This window comes from Alosa sapidissima, chromosome 20 (genome assembly GCF_018492685.1).
Source record: "Alosa sapidissima isolate fAloSap1 chromosome 20, fAloSap1.pri, whole genome shotgun sequence".
Lineage (NCBI taxonomy): Eukaryota > Metazoa > Chordata > Actinopteri > Clupeiformes > Clupeidae > Alosa > Alosa sapidissima.
In genome coordinates this window covers 10661907-10687469 of record NC_055976.1, presented here as the reverse complement: position 1 = coordinate 10687469, position 25563 = coordinate 10661907, and the positions used below count along the sequence as shown (strand labels likewise).

Sequence of the window (25563 nt, the reverse complement as noted above, 5' to 3'; positions counted from 1 at the left end):
GGGTCAAGAGGAAAATTCCGATGAGGGAGGGCTTAAGGGGGAGGTCCCAGCAGGAGCTCGGGCAAGTTATCTACACTTCATCTGCCATGATACTGCCCATAATCCCACAAGGAGCAACGAGGCGCAGAGCAGAATGCTCGCACGGGGACCACAGGGGGACTTGGCGGGACAAACACTACACAGCTGATGTGGCCCCTGCTGGTAACGCAACAGCTGTCCGAACCAGTGAACATGGCAATACCGGATGACGAGATCTAGCAGTTAATGTCATTATTAATGACAAGGTGGTGATTTGGGACAAAGGTGCACAATGAGGACCTTCCAGTAGGAGTTATGTAGACACTGAAGCATGCAAGGAGTTTGGTCAGTGGAGGTTTGTGCCCATCTTGTTGACTGCACAGGATGTTTCTTTGGGTAAACGCAACTGGAGTCTTAGATCCCCCTCTCCCATTACTACAACTATAATAACTACATTATTAGAAATAATCGCAAATGAAATTAAAAACTTTAATACTGTTCATTCATTATTGTTATTTTAGTCAATCATACACTGGCAAGAATTTCCACTGTCCGAGTACCACTGAAACTTCATTAAGACAGTTGCTGTTTCCTATAGCTCAATGTGTGCAGCAAGGTACATTTGATCATGCGAGACTGACAAACTGACATAAGTGTAAAACAAGTGTAAATTAAAGTGTAAGTGAATGTGTACCTTACAAGTGAATGTGTACCTTACAAGTACAGCGAGTCTCATTGAATAAAATAAAAACATATCATTAAAGAATAACTGTGAACACCATGATACCATGAATTCAGGAGTCCAGAAAGGTCAGTTGCAATTCCAAGTTAATCTTATCTGCATCACGGCGCTTGCAAAAATTTGCAGATGAAAAGATTCCAGAGGCACACTAACCTGCAACAAAATTCCTCTCAACAAAGCAGCTAACACAACCGAAATGAAATAGTTAAATCGTTAGAGATAGGAGCCTGAGCCAACAATGACTCCACTGTGTAGAGTCATCAGAACTATTCTTGGGATGAAGCTTGAGCTGGCCTACCTCCTTCGCTTACTATATCTTGTGATCCCTGGGCAGGAGCTTCTCCGTTACGTGACATCGAAGACACACCGTAGCAAAATTGAGTGACAAGTTTTTTTTTTTTTGTTGTTTGTTTTTTTTTAGACAGAAGCCTTTCAGTGTCCTCCTCTAGGCGCCCTCGTGCCCGGAGTGAAAGACAAGCTCCACTGCCTAATATGGGATCAAGGGCTAATGATTGCTTTGGCGAGGAGTAGAAACCAAGCTCTGGCTTAAAGCCAGAGAGGGAAAACCACCAACAAGGCCTACAGGGGCGTTTCGAGACAGGTCAGGGATTGACAAAGTGACATATAATGGAACCAGGAGGTCCCCCCCTCCAGGTGAAAACATCTTCAAGTTGCAAGGTTGCTGACCCACGCCAAGCAAACAAGCAAATGCATGCATTTGGCATCAACCCTTTTGTCGCCCGGCATCACAAGAGGAAACGGTAATGAGAAGGGTTTAGGACGAGAGCCGTCCGTCTAATCCAGTCCTTCTTGACACATTAGAGCGAGGAGCTTGCATAATTAATTACTGCAGAGGAAAAGTCTCCACAGAGAACGGAAGGGCACAAGTGCTCTTCACAATCGGCCCGCTGATTGATGGAGCGTTGATGGAGCGTTCCTGCCGGCTGAACGACCAACCCCACATACGGCTGGCGAAGGGGCAAAGCCAATAGCACAGAGCCGCTTGCTAATGAGCGTGGAGAGGACATGAAAGAGAGAATGACAGAGAGTCAGGGAGAGAGAGAGAGAGAGAGAGTGAGAGAAAGAAAGGAAAAGAGCAAGACAGAGGGAGAGTAAGAGACCAAATAGGAAAGAGGAAGATAGATAGATAGATAGATAGATAGATAGATAGATAGATAGAGAGAGAGAGGAAAGAAAGATGGATGTAGAGGAGAGAGAGAGACTGAGGAGGAACAAAGAGAGAAAACGTTGATATCATATGCAGTGAAACTTCATTTGATTCCTTGCTGCACACTCCAACCAGTAGCCAACGCTAGCAAAACATCCACTTGGACTCTGTCACCAGACATTCCCTTGTGTAACACTGAGTGGCAGGGACAGCCACAGCAACAGTGGCCAAGAAGAAGCACTCACCCCACCACAGAACTAATGCATGTATGTAATGTATAAAAATATAATTGTAAATATGAATGTATCACTGGCCTGTTTGTTTTTGCTGGGTGGAGGTATCATATGCCAATCATATCCACCATCCCCATCTACAATTTGTACAGCCCAATTCTAAAAGGCCTTGGTTGATTGAGAGCAGGGGATTCAGGGGAAAATGTCCATTATTAAAATAGTTACCCCCACCCCCCCCTCAACCCCTCGCTGAGGGACAAAGGAAGGCTTTTAGTGGGTTTTTACGGATTTTATTCTCTTGCTACATACATTCGTGTGTCCTCTTTCTTCTCTGCATGCAGCCACGATTGGCAGATAGCGACAGACTAGTTATAGGCTGACACACATTCCACCGCACTGAAGGGCCACTGCTGTCAATGGTCCCCTGTGGAAACCTGTTTTAATCGGAGCTGTGCTAATTTCATTAGCGGCAGCCAGAGACTGGCTGACACCTCCCTCAGCCAGACACTGGGGGGGGGGCGGTGGGGGTTGGGTGGATGGGTGTGTGGGGTTTGGTGGTGGCTGGGTGGGGGGTAGATGCTGGGAGAGAAACAAGGACACGGTTCGAAGGAGGGGCTTGGCAAGTGTGGGATGTGTTGAGATGTGGGATGGGTTGGGTGTGTTGGCTGCGGAGAAACAAAACAACAAATTCTATTTCCGGCTACTTTCATTTTGAAGCCAGCCGTCGCGGTGCTTGTATGTGTAACCCCTCTACCCCCTGCCTAGCCCGTATCCTTGCCCAGAGGTCAGCGAGGAATCAGGCAACAAGCAGGAAAGCTGAGAATAGCAGAGGAGCAGAGGGCAAAGATGAGCTGCATGGAACTCCAGGAATGGAGAGAGGAAGAGGAAGAGGAGAGACAGAAGAGAGAGAGAGAGAGAGGGGGAAACTAAGTATGGGAAAAGAGAGGGAAAAGGAGAAAGACCAAAAGAGACAAGCCGTGACCAAAATAGAGAGAGAAATGAAGAGAAAGAGAGAGAGACGGAGTGAGTGAGAGGGAGGGAGGAAGCAGGAGGACAGGCAGATTCCTCTCCAAGGAAGGCCCCTGGAGGAGAGATCAATGGCGGCCGAGTGGTTTAATGAGTTTGGCCATGAGCCAGATGTGCGGATTACTGTCTGTGTCAGCCAACAGACAAGCAGGCAGGACAATGGCACAGGGGAGGGTGTGTGGAGGGCCAGCAGTGCCAGAAGGAGGTGCCCGGCAGGAGTTGGCCCAGCACCACCAACCAATGACAAGGGACATTCCCTTTTACTTCTCTGGGGAAGAGAATTGTCCAAAGGACGGAGTTCTCAGACATCATCAACTTGTTCGATTCCCATAATACTTACATGGCATGTCTTCTTGCGCAAAGCTGGGTCAAAAGCTGTTGAGCTGAGAGGAGAAGATGTAGGCTATGTTGCATAAGTGTTTGAAAGCCAAAAACATAGCAGTTGGGATGTGGATGTGAGCTTCAATCAGAGGTGCTCTGCTGTATTCACAAAAAAAAAGTAAGCCAGGCACATGGGTAGGCACACGAGTCATGTTTGCCGCCTCCGCAACGCAACCACAACCTACAGAAGCTTTCATCTTTGCCCCAATCAACAGCGAAAGTGAAAACAAACCCTTTGATGACTGGTATGCAACCTTTGCTGCTGTTCGTCCGCCATGAAAGATGATTAGATAAAAACCATAAATGGCAACTGAAGTACTCAGGGTTCCCATTCAAGTCAGACGTAAAATTCCATGACTTTTCCCTGACTTTCCCTGACAAAAAAACAGACGTAAATTTCCATGACCTGCTATAGACTGAACCGCACAACCAACCAAAGATTTCAGAGTAGCCGCTTTGCGTTCAAGAATATTTTACTTTTTCAGAATGAGAGATGAATAAATGGACTTTGAATAAACAAAGTTGGGCTGACCACAACTACTTAAGCCAGCAGTAAAGCTAATGACCAGATATACACCAATGCAGAAAGGGTGGGCTCTTACTTGAAAGATCATTACAGCACCACTGTCAACACAGCGAAGACAGAGCGGGTGCAATGGCAGTGTGACAGACACAATAAAGACGGCCGTAAAGAGCGGGACCGGTCTCGACATCCGAGAACACGGAGCAGGGGCCGCAGAAGAAATATAGCCGTGAGTCAAGAAGCCGACAGGTCGGGGAGCAGCATGTGGGGGCAGAGCGATCGCTAAAAGTACACTTGCGGAGACCCTAAATCAGGGGTCATCACATAAATCTCACCTGCGGGGCCAAACACTTCCACAGCAGGGGAGACTCGGGCAGCATATATTAAAGGCGTCTTTAACAGGCCTTGTGAAAGCGAAAATTCAAGGATAGGTTGTTTGGGTTAGTAGTTTAAGCTTGGGTTGGTGGAGGAACTAAACAGTGGGGCACTAAGTGACAATCCAAGCCACACACACAGAAGAAAGGGTGATCATGATGATGGCCACATACTTCCAAGAATAACTACCGTAAGACTGACCTCAGAAATGCTTTAGAAGAACCAGTAAACTGCAACAGCTTCGAGCAAATTAATTTAGTGGTTATCAGAGAGTGGCCTCAGAGATCAGACCATCAGAGGGAGGGCCTTGACCACAGTGCTCATACCTTTGATGGGGTTTCCAGTAAAAACCAGCCTCTGCAGCCTTGATTGCTGTAATCTGAAACCCCAAGTTGACCTGAATGAGAACATGGAAACACAATGTCTTCCAAATGTCACCGAGCCAAAAGGAGGCGACAGGAGAGAGGTGTCCGTAATCAACACATGCGGGGCTATATCCAGCTGCTGGGGGGGGGGGGGGGCATGGAGAAGGGGGGAAGGAAATGAGAAGGTATTTAAGGAGAGGACTGGAGAGAGGAGGAGAGGAGGGAAGAGGAGAGAAGAGAGAAAGGAGGAGAGGAGAGAAGGAGGAGAAGAGGAGAGGAGAGAAGATGAGAGGAGAGGAGATAAGGGAGGCGGGTAGAATGTGCTAATGAAGCTGTAAGGTATTCGAGCAGGTCGATGATGCCGCTTCACACAGGAGGCCTGCAGTCCCAGTGGAGTCAGAGGACTCAACAAGACCCAGCTGCTCAATATAAACCAGGGGTTGGGGAGGCCCAGGGGCAGAGGGGGAGGGGAGCGAGATGAGACTATTGATCATGCAATAACCCTCAAATGAAATTTCCTCAAAATAGCATAGCGGAGTTAACCACACATATTCACTATAATGTAAATAAATGGAACTCCAATTTGTGACAGAGCTCACTTGATACACAATATTCAAAGGTTTCTTGAATTTCCCCCTTGGGGATCAATAAAGTATCTATCTATCTATCTATCTATCTATCTATAGATCTATCAATGGGAAAAAAAAAAAAAAGCAAGATAAAAAAACAGACAAAACGGAAGATACAACTGAAAAAACAGAAGGTGCAACAAGGACCCATTTTGGTTGATTGTTGTCAGACTGTTCTTCTACATAGAGAGGCACAACCAGAGGTGTAGCCTTGCTGATAGCTGCAGGCTAAATGGACAGGCCTTGCTTGTATTGTGTTGGCCCTCTCTTGGATGACCCAACGTGCTGTGGTTTGACCCATAATCTCCTCAGAGGCTTGGGCTCAGGTCAACACCCTCCCAAAGTGCAAACAGCTAAACCAGTTTGTCCTGTACGTTCAGGGCTGAAATTATAATAAATAAAATGGAAAAAAGAGAAGCTCTGCACATGTGCATGATTCATTTATACTGCAAATTAATATTTCAGCAGTGAAGGGCCTGATCTATATATTCATGACTGCACACAGGCCCTCGGAGGGCTTTAAGTCTCCCTCAGAAAAAAAAAACCTACCGGAGGCTTAGACTGGTCTGTGATTATGGATATCGCGGCGCTGTGGGACTGATACAGAGTAGCCGATGGCAAAGTTTAACCACACAGGGTTACCAGTAATAGAAAAATGAAAGGCACCCCCCCCCCCCACACACACACACACACATACACTTCCCCAAGCCTCCAGGAACTGGACTGAACTAGAATAGGCTTTGGCCAGTAGTGGACAGGAACAAGAAAGGCTGGATGGACTGTCAATGGTGGGTGGCTTCATGAGATTAAGGCGAAGATGTGATGAGTCTATGGAAGGGAAGGATAAGAGAGAGGGGGGGGGGGGGATGGCTCTTAAGCAAGAGATGGCTCTTAAGCACAGAGAAAGGAGGATCCAAGAGTCAGTTTCTATGAAAATCATCGATATTGTCTTCATTTTAGCACATGTTGTGCTATTAATCTTACACTGGTAACATTAATGCAGGTAATGCTGAAAAGGTGATAAGGTGACTTACTCCTGTTGAAAAGTCCCCTCCAAACAAATACCTTGTTTACTCACATCAATGAGGATGCATGGTGCACTTTGCACTAACAAACAGAATCAAATAGACTGAATCTTTCCCCCAAAAACCCAGCCCAAATGGCATGATTACTAGCAGTGTATGTCTTCCTTTTTTCACATTGAAACACTTTAAACATCCTACAGTACAGTTGCAATAGGTGGAAGAGTTGAGTGCAAGATTTATAGTGATGCAGAACACAACTCACAAAAAAAGCCTAAGCCATGCAATCATTGCATCAGTGGACAAAGTGTTCTCATAAGTGATCATGAATCCGCCCTATTTACAATCGCTAAATACATCCTCAGAATCGTTAGAGGATCCCTTAACAAATATCTTGCCGCCCCTCTGCCCAGACACAATAGATCTGATTGGCCGTCCCATAAAGGGTGCCTTGTCTTATCGCATCTTGTCTCGAGTCTTCACTTCACAAGCTTCTCTGGCGCTGTTGTCATGGCAACCGACAAAGGTTACACATCCTTCCCCCCTTTTTCACATGTCACTGTTCATTGAAAACAGACCGAGTGTAGTCTATACAGCGAGCGCACAAGCAGAGCGTGAATATATGAATCAGATTCAGCCTAATTATAGAATGAAACCTTGAGCATAATACAGGCCATTCACAGAGAGAGCTAGTAGTGCATATATAATGTACAGTAAGATGGGGCCAGCCAGGGCAACTGCGTGAGAGGCAGTGTGGTTAATGCATGCTGCACTACTATACCATATTCATACCACCATGCTGCGTGGCATGTTGTGCCCACATGCATGTGTACACACACACACACACACACGCACACACACACACACACACAGAGAGAGAGAGAATGTCAGTTCTTGAGTAATTATGTATCCATTCATCAGACCAAAGGTTAGTCATAATCACTGTATTTTAAACTGTTATTTTATACAGTTTTTAAACAAACATATACAGTACATAATATACGCAAAGCAGTTGGGTATGAAAACAACTACAAATTCAGAACATGAGATTAAAGACTTGACAGAACAAAACGACCTCTAAGATTAAAAAGCTGTCCATTAAAATGACTCCCTGTTGAGAATTTCTCTCACTGCTGAGAGGATGTGAGAGGCTGACACTTGACAAAGGCAGATCTCAGGTGGCCTTGTGACTGATGTGACACTTCACTGAGAGAGACAGAAAATAGGAGTTGGAAAGAGAGAGAGAGAGAAAATGGGAATTGGAAAGAGAGAGAGAGGGAGAGGGAGAGGGAGAGACAGAATAAGCTCAAAAAAAAAACAAGAGACCAAAATAGAAAATGAGCAAAAGAAGAGGGGGAACATGAGCAAGAGACAGAGAGCAGAGAAGAGAGGGAGCATGAGAGTGGCTGCTGGACGGAGAGAAAGAGTGGTAGCAGCAAAGGTGAGAGGGGCGCTGCTAATGAGAGGAGCAGAGTGAGAGAGCGCAGGGCTGTCTAGAACAGAACAGATGTCTGGCTCCCCACTCACTCCCTCACTCACTCACTGGACACGACATGTCAGCGGATTCACACCAACAAAATGCTCAAAACATACACAGGCAGCTTTTCACAGCAGACGTCACAGTGCAAATGTGTCCTCGGGGAATATCCAAAAAGGTACCATGCAACACCGGATGGTGATTAGAAAAAATAAAATAATAAAACAACTCGCCGTGTGAGAAATTGCACAGCGGTTGTGCAATGCGTCCCTCCGGCGTTAGCGTTTGAGTCACGCAAAGAGTACAGTTGCGCTATCAGACAAAAAAAGGGTCGTAGCACGAGAGAGGCACTGTGGGACTGGAGGGAGGGGTGTGTGTGTGTGTGTGTGTGTGTGTGTGTGTGTGTGTGTGTGTGTGTGTGTGTGTGTCTGTAAGAGAGTGTTAGTGTGTGTCTGTGAGTGTGTGTTCAGACGGATGTTCGGATTGTGTGTGTGTGTGTGTGTGTGTGTGTGTGTGTGTGTGTGTAACTGGCACCAGTGGGTTTTGGGCTTCTTTACCATTGCTGGTGTTGCTTTCTGCCCCGGATGCCGGCCGCAGCCCCCTGACCTGACCTTGCAATCCCGCTGTGACATGATCGTGATCGACTACCTCCCGGCACGTGTGGCCCCGGCTCCAGCTCCCGCACGGCGTCACGAATCACTCGCTCACCCACTTAACCCGCTCACTAATCAGCCAGGGCAGAGATTTCAGACCTTTCTGTTTTTGTTGTTGTTAGTTTTGCTTTCCCCACCCCCTTTTTAAATCCTCGCCAACGGCCATGGCCACTGATGACTTAACACCAACGATTCAGCCGGTATCCAGCTGTTTTCTGTGTCATTATGTGATTACAGGGACTGTTTTATTTATTAATTTATTTTTTAAGTGGGAAAACCGCCATGTAGCCTATTCTGCTTAAACAGTATTCCTGCATCAAAGTGATGCTCTGTGAAACTGTATGACTTTTACTGAAATGCTCTTACTGTTACAAGGATACTGTCAACCTGGTGTTTTGGTGGTTGGTTTGAAAATGCTCTCAAGTTTCAGGCAGTTGAAAGGTTACTTAAAAGGGAAGCGTTTGTTGACTTGCAAAAAAGGGAAATAAAATTAACTGCACAAAGGAGCCATGTAATCAAGAATTATGACTACACCAAACATCAATAGGCTGATCTTTATACACTGGGTGATTTAGATCTAGGCAACATATGTGTGTAACTGTACGTACACACCACCGCCGACTTGAGCTTCCAAAGAAGCTCTGGTCGCCCTGTCAAGGACGCTTGTCAAAAAAGTACAGGGAAGCTTTGGACGCTTTGGCGTGACAGCATTTTACGTTCCATCATGTTCTATCTTAATACTTTATTCTATTCGATTGGTTGCTGGTCGTTGGTCGCTGAACCGCGTCATAGCTCATTATCATAATGTTGACTGACTTTCAACTTTCTGCTTGAAGCTCAAGTCGCTCAAGACGCCCAAAACGCGACGCCGACGGATTTGCCGCTTCTGGCAGCTGAGAGAAGCCGGCTTCCATTGAAAATTAATGACTTCCTGACTCTTTGGAAGCTCAAGTCGGCGGCGGTGTGTACGTACAGTAAGAGTGCAGCTACTTGTAACTTGGTGTTAGAGATGATACCTTTCAGCAGACTAGTACTCATAACACAGCAGGTTCTCAAAAGCTCTGATGTCACATAACCGTCCAGTGAGGAAGGAAGGTGCAGGTCAGTACAGTACAGTACTTGAGTGCTTCAGTTCCACTTTTTTTCTTAGCATGTGATTTACCATCTGAATGATGTGAATTACTAAGCAATCCACAATCTACTGTACAGTAGCCTACAGGTATATTATGTGAATCCACATAATGTGCCTTTGTATGCTCAAGCTCCACAGGACTATTTGATACTAACAATACTGCATGTCCACCTGAACTGCTGAATGCTGGGAGTCCACTGAGACTAGGAGAAGTGAGAGGTGAGAAATGAAAAAGGAGATCTGCTGCAGGCTCAGGATGCACTGCAGAGTGGAAAATGGCAGAAGGAGACCTCAACACAGAGAGTAGCCAAGCTGGGGAGACGAGAGCTGAGTGGGGTGGTCGGGTGGGGTAGAGGCAGCTCTCAGGAAACCCAGTGTTAGCTATGAGTGTTAGCTGTGAGTTCCTTTGAGTTAAGTTTGGTCTGTGACCACATGTTAAGTTTGCACCCACCACTATATTTATAGTTGTCACGGCAGCAGCGACCTATGCAATAGGATGCATGTGCATGTATACATGTACCGACACAGACAGACACAAACACACACACACACACACACACACACACACACACACACACACACAGAGAGATACACACACACAGAGACACACACACAGAGACACACACACAGAGACACACACACAGAGACACACACAAAGAGACACACACAAAGAGACACACACAAAGAGACACACACACACACACACACACAGTGTGCACTGGTCAGTGCCTGAATGACTGTGTGGTGGTGGCTGCTGGAGTCTGGAGCTTGGGCCAGGTGGGTTTCCACAGTTGAGCTGTGCAGCACCTGTGACAGCAAGCTGTTCACTGACCCAAGGGTAACACAGGCTACATCCCTGTCCCAGTTATCCCAGATGTTTAAGGTGCATATGTCTGCCACTAACACAGGCAAGAGAGGAATGCTAAACAGAGAGAGCAGACTCTTTGAAATGAAGCAGAATTGTAGGCTATTAATGCTTGCTTTCACTTGGTCATCCTCTACAAAAGAGGGACTGCCGCTCCACACATTGAGTTTGAACCAATTTAGACCGCTGCAAAATATTGATGTAACTTCCTGGTAGGAGGAGAGGGTAAAACAATCAACAAGCGGTTCTTTGAACAGCCTCAGGTTTTCCTTACAGATGCCTGTTGTATTCGTAGAAAACACTCTACAGCCGTCATGCTGCAGTCATGAGAAATCTGCTACATAGTGCACTAGGCCTACAATGGATACTGGGCAGACAGTAGCTTTTTGCGTAATACAAAAGCAGTTTACATACAAACTGCAGCAAAACATTGGCAGATTGGCACATCCTTGGCAGAGGCCTAACTAGCCCCAGTCCACAAGTAAGGAAAAAAAGAAAAAGGCATCTCTGTTTCTGTCTCTTTCTCTCTCTGTGTCTCTCTCTCTCTCTGTGTTTCTCTCTCTCTCTCTGTGTGTCTCTCTCTCTCTGTCTCTCTCTCTGTCTCTCTCTCTCTCTCTCTCTCTCTCTCTCTCTCTCTCTCTCTCTCTCTCTCTCTCTCTCTCTCTCTCTCTCTCTCTCTCTCTCTCTCTCTCTCTCTCTCTCAGCTCAAGATAGGTCACATGCAGGACTGTCGGACAAACAAGGAAGGGTTATTGATTCCACTGTTCTCAGAAGTGCTGGTGCAGACAAATTGGATACTTTTTTCCTCCCAAGTAGGTAGAGGTGGGTATAGCCTCAGCTATAACCCTGTGGAAAATGAAACGCTTGCTCTTTTGGTAAGAGTGGGGGAAAAAATGAAATGAGCTGGGGTCGCAGCCAGTGGTTGGGGTGATGGCATGACGTGCTGCATTATTGATGGAGCTCTGATGACCGTGACTGCAGCTCTGGTCAACACAATTTCTCTGTTCAATCTATGGCTTCGTTCAATTATTCATTTCGCAAGCCTAACATATGCAATATATGGGCCTATGCATGTATGCTCTTGTTTGGTTCTTATTAATGGCAAGGGAATAACGATTGATCACTTTGTCTAGCCCCTGCTGTTGCAGGGGGATCCAATTTATACCTTCCCTTTTTCATTGTGGGGGAAACCTGATACCATGCAGTTCATAGTGCACTGAAAGCAGACTTCTGCTCATAGTGCACTGAAAGCAGGCATCTAGGCGATTTTTGTAAACATCCTAGACAACTAGGATGGATACCACCCAAGACACTGGTAACTGTGAAAGTACACTATGCACACAGAGCGTAAACTCTAGGCAATCTGCAGGGCGTGTTGCAGGGGTAATTCTGCCACATATTTCACAATGCTTTTCAGTTCATGACAGCAGAATGAGGCTGGGCATTTGGATGAGGCTGGACAAGTCCTGGTCGGTGTAACTGAGCCCCTGGGCACACCTTTTGACTTACTCATTATTGTCCATCAAATGTGCATCACTGTTTTACACATTTAGTGCTATAGCCTACACATTCGACCAAATAAATACTGGGCTTTCACAGACACACCATCCATCATCACAGACATGGCTTAAAATGATCAGGGACGGCTGCAGACAACCTGTGTAGAGCAGCCATCACTGACCAGCCTCTGTGCCAGCAGCAACAAAAAAACAAAACGAATGCGAACTAAATAAGGAGGAGGAGACGTATTACCGCTGCTACCCAGCATTAGATTGGATTTATGGACATGGGTGGTCCTTTTCTGATGAAGTGATGTCCTTTTCTGATTGCAGTGATGAAGCAACTGCAAACTCCCTGCGCCCTTGCTCAACACACTTCACTTGAGATGTCAAGCCAAAACACCAACATAAATCATCAACTCTCACTTCAACAGATTGTCAATGGTTGTGCAACACATGCAAAGTAGTACTGCTGGTCATGTATTACGTTTGTTTGTAAAAGTGAAGTAAATGTTTTCTTACAACTAATGACACTTGATCACATCTTATGTGGTCGCAGTTTGAAGTTATATTAAAGTGTTTCAAACACTCAATTTGCATTCCTCCATTGCCTCCCTACACGAAAGGCACGGCGCCAACTGTCAGAATAACATTCTGACAAGAATAACAATTTAGCTAACTTGGATTGGCTAGCTGGAAAGCTAGCACAGCTTTGTCCGAATAAAACTGTCATCTTGCTGCCGTGCCCTTATGCTTATTTAGATTACACATACCACTATCTCCCTATCGCTTGAACTCTAAATTTCACTAAAATACAGCTAACGACTGAGCAGTAGTCAATCCACCGAGAGTTTAAGGTTAGCTGGCCAGGTCCATAACGAAACGATATCTTAATATTAACTCATCACATGAGCTCAAAAAAAAAACTTTTAACCGACACGATATAGAATTGGCTTGACTGTCAACACTAATGGTAACGTTAACCTGGGTCGACAAAAGTGTGACATACAATTTACTAACCTGATATGCTGACACGAAAATACGACATACTTAACGTCATTCTCAATGTGTTCGAGGACCAATAACTCTAACTTACTAGCTAATGTTAACTCTTTTTAGCTAACCAAACCATACACAAACCAGCACATTGTCTCCGCTAACAGCAGCTAACGTTAATCCTTGCTCCTCACAATAACATAGACAATATAGGGCGCTATACGGTGAATGACGAGTTAAAAAACTGCCTTAACTAACACACTGGAGTGAGTGAGAACACGAGCATTACTGTGACTGAGAAATAAACAGCACATTGCATTACCTTCCACGCGGGACCGGAGGTCGGACACATTTCTTTGAACAGGCGGCATCTCCCCAACACCGTAGCCCACAGAGCCGAACGATGGCACCTGTCAAACGCGGCTTGCGCTCTTTGCTCTGTGTCTCTTATTTTCCCGTCTAGGAATTTCAGAGCCAGTCTTCGTCAACATTGAGTATTGGTGCGTGTCTCGGGCAAACACATTTAATCTCAACAAATGTGCATCGTGTCTTACATTTAAAAAGTCCAGTCCTGTTTAACGGGGTCTGTATGTTTACCCTATATGAAAAGCATGGGCGCACACTTGCAAGGATCGATAAGAGCCTGACAAACTGAGAGAAGAGAGAGTGGTGCCGCTTCTCAATTTGGGCTATTCCATTGCATGACTTCGGGGGGTGGTAGTGGTAAAGTCATCGATCTAGAATGCATTTGCTACCTTTGACAGCAATATACAAGATTACATCCTATGAGTTATTATTCAAAAATATTCTCATCTAATGTAAGTAGTTTTACATTCATTTTGTTACGAAGGTTTAAAAAGAAGTGGTTAACGAAGCCCCCTTATTCAATTGGCAGATGTAAAGCTCCAGTGGAGATTCCCTGCTGCAGTTCATTGTGTATGAAGGGAAATGGTGAGGGGGGAGCAGTGACAGGCCTCTCATAGTCACGACTATGTCATTTTCTACTTAGTTAACCAATATGGCATGATTATCAGTCAATGTTTCCCGATGTTAAAATGTCAGATAGTGTTGCGCAGTGAAACGCCCATTGCTGCCATAACTTGATTTGAGCCCATTCAAACTGTTGCTGTTCAAGTTCATTATCTTGCCAGGATGAATGAGTAGGCCAGTTTCTTAACACCAGACTGTAGGCTAGGCTACTATAAAATCTGTAAATTCTACAGATTTGTTTTAGCATAGATGTTTATTCTATTGCAGATTGAAGGGACACATTTACAGTAGCCTATGGGGGAAATAAATAAAAATGAATTAGAGACACAATCATAACACAATATTTGCTTTTGTCTCTGCATTCTTCAGACCAGACATTGGGAAGCACTTTATGCCATTATTTCATAATTTTCATTTTTCAACAGAAACTGCTAACCACACCTCTAGTTTGTTGCCAATTTGTATTATGTCAGATTTTCCAGTGAACAAAAGCAACTATACTTAGTAATTTTCTGCCTCCCTGTTGGCTGACATCCTGCACACATTGCATCTCTGGCATAAACAGATTAAATATTAAAAGGTAGGCCTCATATCATGCCGTATAATCAGTTACTTATTTATTTATCTATTTATTATTAGAATATATGACGAAAGGCTTTGACTGCATTCAAAGTAGCTGACCAGCATACCCTGAGCAAACAACCCATGCAAACATGATTCTAAATGTTGAACATGAATTGCTTGAAAAAGCCACTCAGTAAGGCCAAAATGGATGGATCATTTCCCAAGATTTTCTTTCTCTTTCTCTCCTCCACCTAATTCAGCATCAGTACGCCACCACAGGGATTTGGGTCTATGGCTCCTGAGGTTGCCTAGCAACAACGAGAAGAAGCCTGCCTCCCTGATTATGTATGCTGTGGTTTTATGTTTGGGCGCATATCAGTCTCTAAATAATGATTCAACCATTCAGATTCTATAGCCCCCCGACCCCCCCAACACACACACACACAAACACACACACACACACACAATTTCAGAATCACAGAACAAATACATCTGAAACTGACACAGAGATAGCCTAAACACTCAAACTTTACATATTTGTTGTCAACATCACTGCATTCATGTGACTTATTTGCAAGCACGTACCTGTGAAATTATGTTACATTGTATTGCATATCCTAGGCTATGGGTGCAGGCAAAATGAGAAAGAGAGCCTGGTAGCAGACCGCACTGCATTGATTTTTTTCTTCTCTCTTCAATCACAGCACTGTTGCCCAAAAAGCACAGATTTTTGACACTGTTTAAAAATGATGGCTCTTCCAGCCATAAGCCTATCAGCCAAATATATGAATGTGCTGCATTATTTGCCTATACGCCTGCTAAGAATAGAATGTAAATCAGTCCTGATAAATGATATGCATATGTTGTCCAATTCACTCCTGGGACATAAAAAACAACCATTTCTCTATCTACTATGAGAGCAATAGCAGTATAATTGAGAAACAACATTTTAATTGGTTGTGAAAGACATAATATGAGTAGACAATTATGAGTCATAAGTCATCATGAGACATCCATGCCAATTGCTCTTCTTGTCACATGGATTTAATTTAACAACAGAAGCATGATGAGTCGCTGCCTTTTATTGTCACAGATTTTTTGACAAGCATTTTTTGTCCCACTAAATTTATGTTTGATGCCAATTCACATGACTGAGGTTAAGAGTTTATGAACAACTGACCTGAGCCAACACAATGGTCAGATGTAGCAAGAATGCATCTTTTTCAACCCCCAACCCCTCTTTCCCAAGTCACTACTATTTACACCATTTTAAACTCTGTTTGGTTAGCCTCATCTCTAGTGGGCTGATGACGACAGTCTAGCGGTTTTCGTCCATCTGGCTCCTCATCCTCAACTCCTTGGAATGTGACGCTGATCGGGATCCTCCATTTGTAGTCTGCCCTCTAGTGGAACAGCAAACCTCCTATGTGCTCCTGGTGTCCTTGAATACCCACAAGGGAGGGAATGTGTACACAGTTGAAATTGTCTGCACTTAATAGGAGCGTCATACATTCTCCCAAAGGCTGCGTTATACATGCTTTAAGATGAAACTCGATTTGGATTATCTGTAAAGGAAATCTATCTGTGAACCATTTCTTTTGTTCTTAATGACTAAAGGCCTTGGCTGCACAATTAATTAGTATACAAACTTTAAACATCCTGATTTCACATAATAATTTCATGTTTGTGATCAGTTATGTATAATTTTGAATACTAATCATTTAATATGCATGCAGGACTAATTAGCTGGTGTGTAATTCACTTGGGCAATCACTTTCCTGAAAAATAAAAATGTTTGCAAAACATTTGAAACAGCGGTATAGAAGTTTATACAAATGTTTCTTGATAGATGGACTTTGCAGAGCACAACTTTTCCTTAATTTATGCAATCGTTATTTTCGACAGTCAATAGAGCAGTTTTCTCATTGTTCTGTATTGTTCAATACTATTTAGTTATATCCTATTTTTTAAATAACAGGGTTAAATGTTAATATTATTGATTGAATATCATAGCAAAAACAATGACAAAACAAGTGAACACAATTACAGCTTTATGAACACATAATACACTATTTATTCATATGCATATGCATTATATAAGCACTATATAAATGTAATCTGTTCGATTTTTGCTCAAAACAAGGTGGTGTACAATATAATATAGTATAATAATACAGGAGTAAATAAGAAACACATCAGAATACAGTTAGAATACCTCAGAATTCCACAAATCCATTTACCATTTACCTATAGTCACAATAGTCACTCTCATAGGCAAACAAGACATGAACTCAGTGTGTAGATAGAGAAACATATACAGCTATCCTTTGGTATTAGCTCACTTGCCCAGCCAAGTTCACTAACACAATGGGTCATGTGGTGGTTTCAGTATGACAGTGAGTCATGCACAGGACACACGGATGGTAACCTGACACCTGGATTAAAGAGCAACACTCAGCACATTTCAGTGGCTGCGGTGTAATAATACATGTACAATATAGCTGGGGATGTGAAAGGCCAAATAGGAGATACATTTATATACCCCTGCATGCACCACAATAGAGGTCTGGAGGGTACAGTATGTAATTGGGCCCATCCATCCATCTCTATGTGCGTCTGCTCACATAACTTACATTTTCATAGGAAGATAAATTATGCCTAAAGATAAATCTGCCTAAAGATGGAAGTATCCAGGTTTTTTCCACTATCTTTAATGATTAATTACAAGGACATGGTGCTGCCGTTTCTTGACTGCTTTTTCCTTACTCATTTCATCAGTAACAATATACATTTTCATCCATACATTGTGTTCCCTATAGGAATCAAACCCTGGATCTTGCTGCTGTTAGCACCTTGCTCTTCCAGTATGTCTGCCACTAAAACAGAGCAGTCAAATATAGCCTATGTCATTGCTAAACTGTGACAATCAAGTTAAGGGTGCCTGGTATCCACTGATAACTGCTGCAATCAGATAATGCAGTTATGTGGGGCAACTGCAGCTGATATGGCCCGACACTGGAGGAAGTTAACATACGAGAGTCAGGTGTTCACTCTACAGTCATACACAATTAATAAAGTCAACATTTGTGATTTTTTAACAAACACGTCTATGTCCCACTATTTATATTGTACTGTATGTAATCCACTCAGTCATGAAAATGTATCTAATAGTGCTGGCAAAGTGTCATCTCGTGGGGAAAAAAAGACATTCATGTTCTCAGGCTCACAAACAACCTGCTTATAAACACGGTCCACACACAGTCACAGCTGTTGTAAAAGTATTGTGTTTCTGTAGAGCCATTTTCATCACTTGCGACAATGACAAGGTGTAACGTCTCTGCAGCGGACGTATCAAAGTGGCACAGCAGATACACAATACAGCGCCGGTGTTCCCTGCTCTGTTTCTGCCGTCCCAGTGAACAGATGCCCTAAGCCCCAGTCTCAACAGTACCGGCTGCTCAGCCTTCCCACAATGCAAAGGGAAGGGAAATGTAAACCAGTGGATATGCCCCTCCACAACCATTTGCCATGTGTTTGTTTATGCTCGTTTGCTTTTAGGTCGGTGTGTGTGCACTTGGCAGTAATGCTATTTAAGGCCTTGTTTGGCTTCATGTCTCTTACCATTATGACCACTTTAAAGGCATATGAATTTCCCATCTAGTGCTACGTGAATGGTCTTGAGGGCCTCACTTGTGAGTTTCTGTTTTAAGCAGAAGTGTTTAAGTGCTTTCCGTGTTGCAGAGGAACTCTCCGTTTGTCCCAATTTGAGTCTGGGATGGGACCCCAATTTGATGTGAAAGGATGCAAATGCATCTCTTAGATCCACAAACAAAATTAAACATTCTGCATAATGTCCCAGCGGAAGACAATGTGGGCCTGTTTCCTTTATCTGTTTCACTTCAATTACACACAGAAAAAAAATAGGTGAACAGAAGTCTACCCCAAAGCTGTAGTGTAGAGAGTGAAAAAAACTTTGTGAAATGTTATGAATTATTCAAGAGGACTATCAGTTTCCTCTTGGTTGGCTTTCTCAGTAACCATGGTAGACGAGCATACATTATTAACCGCTTGGGTGACTGGCAGAGAGGCTTCTAGTTGCTCTTAGTCGTTCTCAGAACTGTGTTGCCTACTAGAACACACACACGTTTCTGAAGGGGGGCATGGGGCTCTAAGAGAGAATGACATGTTCTGCCTAATTTGAGAGCGAGGGGTTAACAGCAAGGTACAGCAAGGCAAAGCTGGACCATGTAACTCGTCCTGTGTGTTCCAATGGAGGGCACGATGCTGACCGCGGGGGAGGAGAAGCCGCAGAAGCGGGTGAGGTTTCGGGTGGCGTCGGGCCACAGCGGCCGGGTCCTCAAAGAGATGTTCAAGGACGAGGGGCCCTCGGACTCACTCGACTCCGATTGCACCAGCAGCACGGACCTGGACCGGGCCAGCACCCCCTCGACCAGTGGTGAGGCCATGAACGGGCACCTGTTCGGCCACCTGGGCTCGGAGCTGGACGACAGCGAGAGTGAGCCAGACGACCTGCTCATGATCACTGGCGGGGCCAAGGATCGCACGTTCACCACCAAACGGGTCAACATCCTCAGTAAAAACGGGACCGTTCGGGGTGTTAAACACAAAGTCAGCGCTGGTCAAATGCTCTTTAATAACCTTACCAAAGTCAGCGGGGTAAGTTGCTGAACCACTCACTATCCTCAGAAACCACCCTTGTCAAATAGCTGAAATCTATATTCTACCTGGTTTGTCAACTTGCAATGTAAATCCGAACTGTCAGACTAACTCAAAACATTTGAGGAAACTAATTACCTTAACATTTATCATTTATTTACACAATCAAGTTAAACTAAAACGAATTTTGATTTGAGTACCAGTATGTAGATTTAAAGTGACTTAATACAATGAAGTCAATAATATCAGTTAATTTAAGTTAATTTGGCAATCATATCTTGTATTTCTCACAACTGCAGAACGGACAGCAGACAGTATATGAAATGCCATCAACAGACATAGATGTACAACACAGTTGGGCAATAAAGCCTAACCTGTGTAACATGTACAGGTGTACTAATCAGTGCTACTTGACGAAGTAAACAATGTCACATAAAGACTTAGTCAAGTTTTGTCAGTGGACTTCTCCATAGTGGTTGCCCTGACCATACTCCATGTCCACCATTGCATCCGTATTTTAGAGCAGCCAACAGGCCTACTGTCAAATGCATACCCTGACAACTATATTTGATTATTTTTTATGCTTTTAGCAAAGGATCATAGGAGTAAATTCCTCAGAATGACTTACACTCTGAGTTGTGTTAAGTTAAATATTTTGTTTAGGTTGACGGTGAGTTTTCATATTATAACCCATGGTGAGAATAAACCATAAACCATGTCTAAGGACAACCTAAAGACACATTTCCCAAATTATATTGACATTTTAGTGTAACTAGCATTAGCAAAAACATATTAAAACTGTCGAAAACACCTATAATTAAGTTAGATGATTTTAATGTTGTTAAATCATTATTTCGAGTTAGTTTGGCTGTTTGGGTTTACAATGTGCCTTAGCATAAGGTGAACGTTGGGGTATTCTTTTTCTCTCTAAGTCATCACCCAATCTCCAGAGACTCCAGGGAGAACAATATAGTAGGGGGGCATATCTGTCTCCATCTCCCTTCTCTTTGAGATTACAGCTTTTGTAGTGAACGATCTCTCCCTTTCATAATGGCTTGAGTTGGTGATTGGTTACAGGGATTGTCTCCTCCTTGCGCAGGCTCACCCAGGACAAATGAGCCTTTAAAGAGGACAAGGTCACTGTATAATTAAAGATTCATGATGCATTTCTTAAAGTGTTTCAGGCCTGATAATCAGGTTAATTAATTCTCATCGTGACTTCTACTTTCTAGTGACTCCGGTTCTGGTTCTCAGCGGTAAACTTGCGGAGCTGGTGGTTACCTGCTTTCTGTGTGCCAGTTTGCTGCCAAATGAGTGAATATTCATTTGGATATTTGCTTGAAGTTCAGGAGATGGTTATGGTTATGGAATTTGGCAGACGCTTTTGTCCAAAGTGACATACAAACACAAAATAATATAATATTTAAATTTAACAAGGAACAATTTAAAATGTTGGTCAGACTACATAATTACGGAGCCCAGGAGGTGTCATTGCAAGATATTTTTGTGTATCGAGAGAACGTGCGCTCATATTACTAAATTTAGTAAAACGTGCACACGATTTAGTAAAACGTGCACATTTAGTGCACATATAGTGCGCACGTTTTACTAAATAGTGCACTCATTTTACTAAATTGTGCAATTTAGTAAAACGTGTGCACGATTTAGTAAATTGTGCGCATGTTTTATTACATTGTGCGCTCAATTTACAACAATTAAAATGAGTGCACAATTTAGTAAAATGAGCCCACGCTTTTTGGATATATACCAAAAAATACCTTGCAATGACCCCTCTAGGGCTCTGTACATAATAAACAACAATATCAATTCAATAAATAGCCTAATGAATGTCCAAAGTTTCTGTGATATAACTGTGTGTATGGGTTTGTGTAGGCCTATAAATATATATAAATCAAATATACTCTACCGTATCTTTTCTCTTTACTCTGACTAAGAGTGTAGAAAAGAGAGCCATTTTCATTGTGATGATTTAATTCAGTGCCTGTTGTGCTAAGATATTCTTTGGGCTTTATGTGCATTGTGTTCAGAGAGAGCTCTGCTGGAGGCGTGTAGTCCAATTTAAAAGCTGGCACTGTTACAAAGAATAACAATTACAAATGGTCATTTACAGGCAGTACCGCACACCCACAAGGAAGAAGTGCCCACTGGCCTTTCTTGTCTTACATCATCGTATTACTAAAAAATACATCCGGAATGGTCACTTGATCAAGAGATGAATTGTCTTTTCTGTGTCCATTGTTTAGCCTGACATGACAGTGGAATTTGGGCGGATTATCATCTACACCACCAGCTTCCGTGTTGTCAGGACAACCTTTGAGCGCTGTGAGCTTGTGCGGAAAATCTTCCAGAACCACAGGGTCAAATTCATGGACAAAAACATTGCTTTGGACAGTGACTATGGGAAAGAGCTGGAGGAGAGGTGTAAGCGTGTGGGAGAGCCACCATCCCTTCCTGTGGTCTTCATTGATGGACAATACCTCGGGGTACGTTGTCCAAATCTTTGATGTTTGATGGATTGAATTTGAATTCTCTCTGAACCTTTCTGGTTTCTTATCATTTTTTTAGGGGGCTGAGAAAATATTGGCCATGAATGAATCAGGGGAACTTCAGGATCTTCTGACTAAAATTGAGGTACAAACACATCACACACACTTTTTGCCAGTTTTCCATAAATGGATGGATTAGTATTAGATGGATGGAAGCCTAGTCTTAGACTAAAAGCTTTTATTCAATGAGATAATCACTGGATTTTTCTTTTAGTCTACAACTGGGCTTAATCCATGTACGGAAAACTGGCCTTAAATTAATCAAGTTTATGTTTATGTTTATTTCTCTAAAAGGAACAGTGTACATTAATTAACATGCTAATTTAAATTAGCCATGCAAATGTACCAGTTGTAGCTGTTTTCATCTGCAGTCACTGGCAGGTTAAGGCTAAAAAAGAATAAGAGGAAACAGAGACAACTCACAAGCACACTCACAAGCACCCAAAAGTACAGATGGTTAAAACAACACAATCCTTTTGCAAAAATAAAAGCATTTCGTATCAAATATATACAGATGCTACACAAAACACATATGTAGCACTCTTTGATGTAAATGCTTAGTGGTATCCTTGCGCCCATTGCATTTAATCATTAGCAGGCAGGAGACATTCAGCACATGTGGAGGTTTACTGTACATGTGAGGCCATGATCTTGGTTGGTACTGATGTGGTGGCACAATCTTCAGGTTTACATGTGAGGCCATGATCTTGGTTGGTACTGATGTGGTGGCACAATCTTCAGGGACACCACAAGCATCCTGAGCCACTGAGAGGGATGTTGTGATGACCCCATAATGCCAACTTCTCAGTGACCTCAGCGTAGTGCAAGAAAACAAATGACATCACTTTTGACGGGAGGCTAAATGACTCATATTGAACAATAACAAACAGTCACGCAATGTTGCATTGTGTCTGTATGTCAAACAAGCCTGCAGAATTCTTATGACTGTCACAAAAAAATGTTTAATTCTGATCCTGTTCTGGTCTACACAGGCTATAGGCTATACTCTATAGCAAAAGGGACAGTCAACATTTAGGTTCATTTAAAAAGGTACAAATATTCTGAATGACTCACTCAATACAAGACACAGGGCAGACCACCTCCACCTCCATGAGAACACAGCCATTATCAAGTGGCATGTTAGATATATGAGAAGTTGCTTTGCTTGACGTTAATGTTTATAGTTCTTAGCAGACACTTTTCTCCAAAGTGACTTACAGTACAATGACATCAATAAACACTACATTAACATTACTATCAACAATTTAAAGTAAAGGCATATAGCCTTAAAAGAAAATATTGGTAACAGACTAAATCTCACAGAATAATAACAATATTCATAAACATACAAATCGCTGCTCTGTAAGGAGAATTAATTAGCTATACCAGGTAGACAGATTCATGTCATGCGACTCTTTTTGAAGATCCCAACACTATTGTTAGAACAAAAGTCTTGAAGAGCATTGAGTGAATCAGTCCACCAAAGAGAAATCACAGAAGAAGAGTCAGTGTTGTTGTTAGAGTTAGTGTTGTTACAGTTAGTGTTGATGGCTTGATGTATCGTGGTGTCATGGGCCAGGTTCCTGGATATGGATAGAGCACTGTCCTACACTAAAAGAGAACATCAATGAAGCATCTAACTGAAAAAGAGCTTTTAGTCTAGGACTAGGCTTAATCCATTTCCAGGAACCTGGCCCTATAAGTCTACTCTATGAAGTGGCCCAAGTTCACTTTATTTTGATGAAGGCTACTAAAATCTAACAAGAAAAACCAATCCTTGCAGAACTGCTGAGATAGATTTGACTTCACTTTGGGCATTTTTGCCGAGTTTTCATACCACCCAAATACATCTAGTGGAGAGTGTAAATAGCAGCCATGTCATATGAATTATAGATCAGTGAACTGTCATCAATTATGAATAGGCATCAATAAATGGCCATAAATAATAAAAGGCTCAGATATTGATTCTATAGTGCAGGAAATCTGCATGGATCATTTCAGACAGGAATGACTTTAACTGAAGGAACTGGAGATATCACAGATGGTGCAATCTCTTTGCATAGGCTAGTAGAGATGTTGTTATTTTTACCCTGTCAATGGAGTAACAACACACTTGGACAGTTCTTGGATGTGAGGTGTGAACTACTCAATTATAACATGCGCGGTGCCATAGTTCTCAATGCAGGTGCTAACAGTTGAGATGTTTTATTCATGACCTGCACACGAGCGATCAGTTAGTCACCCATGGGCGTCATGCCCGTGCACTCTGTCTCCTCCACAGCGGGTGCAGCACCCACACACGTGCCAGGCTTGCGGGGGCTTCGCCTTCGTCCCGTGCCCAATGTGCCATGGCAGCAAGATGTCCATCTTCCGCAACTGCTTCACAGACAACTTCAAGGCCCTCAAGTGCACGGCGTGCAACGAGAATGGACTGCAGCCCTGTTCAATCTGCTCACTCTGACTTCCTGCTGGTCTGACCTTCGCACAGACTTGGACGAACTAACTCGGAAGGAAGGGGCCAGGCTCAGTTGACAGAGGACATGTTTTTTTATTTTTGTGATGAGCCACCCATCTTTGTCTAGGCCTATTGGCATCCATTTTGTAATACATTTGAAGACACTAACTTTGAAATGTTGAGGCCAATTCTCTTTCTATTTTGCATTACAATTGGTAGTTGTGCCAACATTGTCAGTATGAGGTCTATACTGAAGCTTCCTGTGTAACAGCATGAAAGTTGTTTTATAAGCATTTGTCCTCAACTAAGTCAGATGATATGACTGTTAGTAAGAACAATGTCACCTTCATGAAATTCCTTAATGTCTTCTGCAGGCTCTTCCCATAGCCATTTGTATTCCTGCTGAATAGAATAATTCTATTGTGTGACCTTTATAGGCCCTTTTCATAGCAGACTTTGAATGTATAGCACTGTCGGAGCACTGTAGATTCAGTAGTGAACTTTCATTGCTTTATTTAAAGGTCTCTGTATTTTGGACAACTGACCATCAGGTTTTTGGAACTTAATTGCGTATACTGTGACCTGAGGACACAGCGATCCAGCCAGCCGACTGGACGCTGACAGTGTTTCATAATTAATCAGCCACCCACAAACTTTTACTGTGGGTTTACATTGAATTATTCAGGCCATGGGGAGTAGTAGGGTATAGGGATCACTCTGCTGTAGTAGCTACATAGCAGCCCCAGCTTCCCTTTTTACTGAAACATCTGAGACTTCAACAGAGGCAGCAACGGCAATCCACTGACACTTCAAACTGCATCAGAAAGCAGCCCAGCCTTTCAGGTTTACTTCAGTTGACTTTTTTTTTTTTAAATTAACACCACTAAAAAGTGTTGTGTCAGGGTGTTTCCCTGAACCCCATGCTTATGACAAGGAGATATTCCCAGCCTATATAGGCAAAGGGAGTTATCCTTTTCAACAGGAAATTAACCCTTAAGCAGGAGCACCCAGTGCTGAGGGGGAACATGCCCAACCAGATCAGGAGAAAGGTGGAATGATGAGCACAGAGAGGGAAAGACTAGTGACAGCTAAAGAGAGAGACAGAGGAGATGAGGAAAACGCAGAAGTAGATGACAGGGTAGGTTTTTACACACAAATTAGTTCAAATTTCCAACTGTGAAAATATTTTATTTAGATGCACAGGTT

The 25563-nt window shown here is 43.2% G+C and overlaps 2 protein-coding genes across 7 annotated transcripts in view; one reads left to right on the top strand and one right to left on the bottom strand.

The window, feature by feature from the left end:
* Positions 1-13740, bottom strand: part of atp8a1 (ATPase phospholipid transporting 8A1) — a 141478-nt gene extending 127738 nt beyond the window's left edge. For all 6 annotated transcript variants that reach the window (XM_042075160.1, XM_042075163.1, XM_042075162.1 and 3 more), the window contains exon 1: positions 13427-13740. In XM_042075160.1, the coding sequence (XP_041931094.1) occupies positions 13427-13475 (49 nt within the window). In that variant the 5' untranslated portion in view covers positions 13476-13740. The remainder of the gene's footprint in view (positions 1-13426) is intronic.
* Positions 13741-18927: 5187 nt separating this feature from the next.
* grxcr1a (glutaredoxin and cysteine rich domain containing 1 a) lies at positions 18928-24837 on the top strand. The gene is made up of 4 exons (XM_042075198.1): positions 18928-19335; positions 21600-21839; positions 21922-21987; positions 24184-24837. The coding sequence occupies exons 1-4, from the start codon at positions 18928-18930 to the stop codon at positions 24361-24363; spliced, it is 894 nt and encodes a 297-aa protein (XP_041931132.1). The 3' UTR covers positions 24364-24837.
* The last annotated feature ends 726 nt before the right edge of the window (positions 24838-25563 follow it).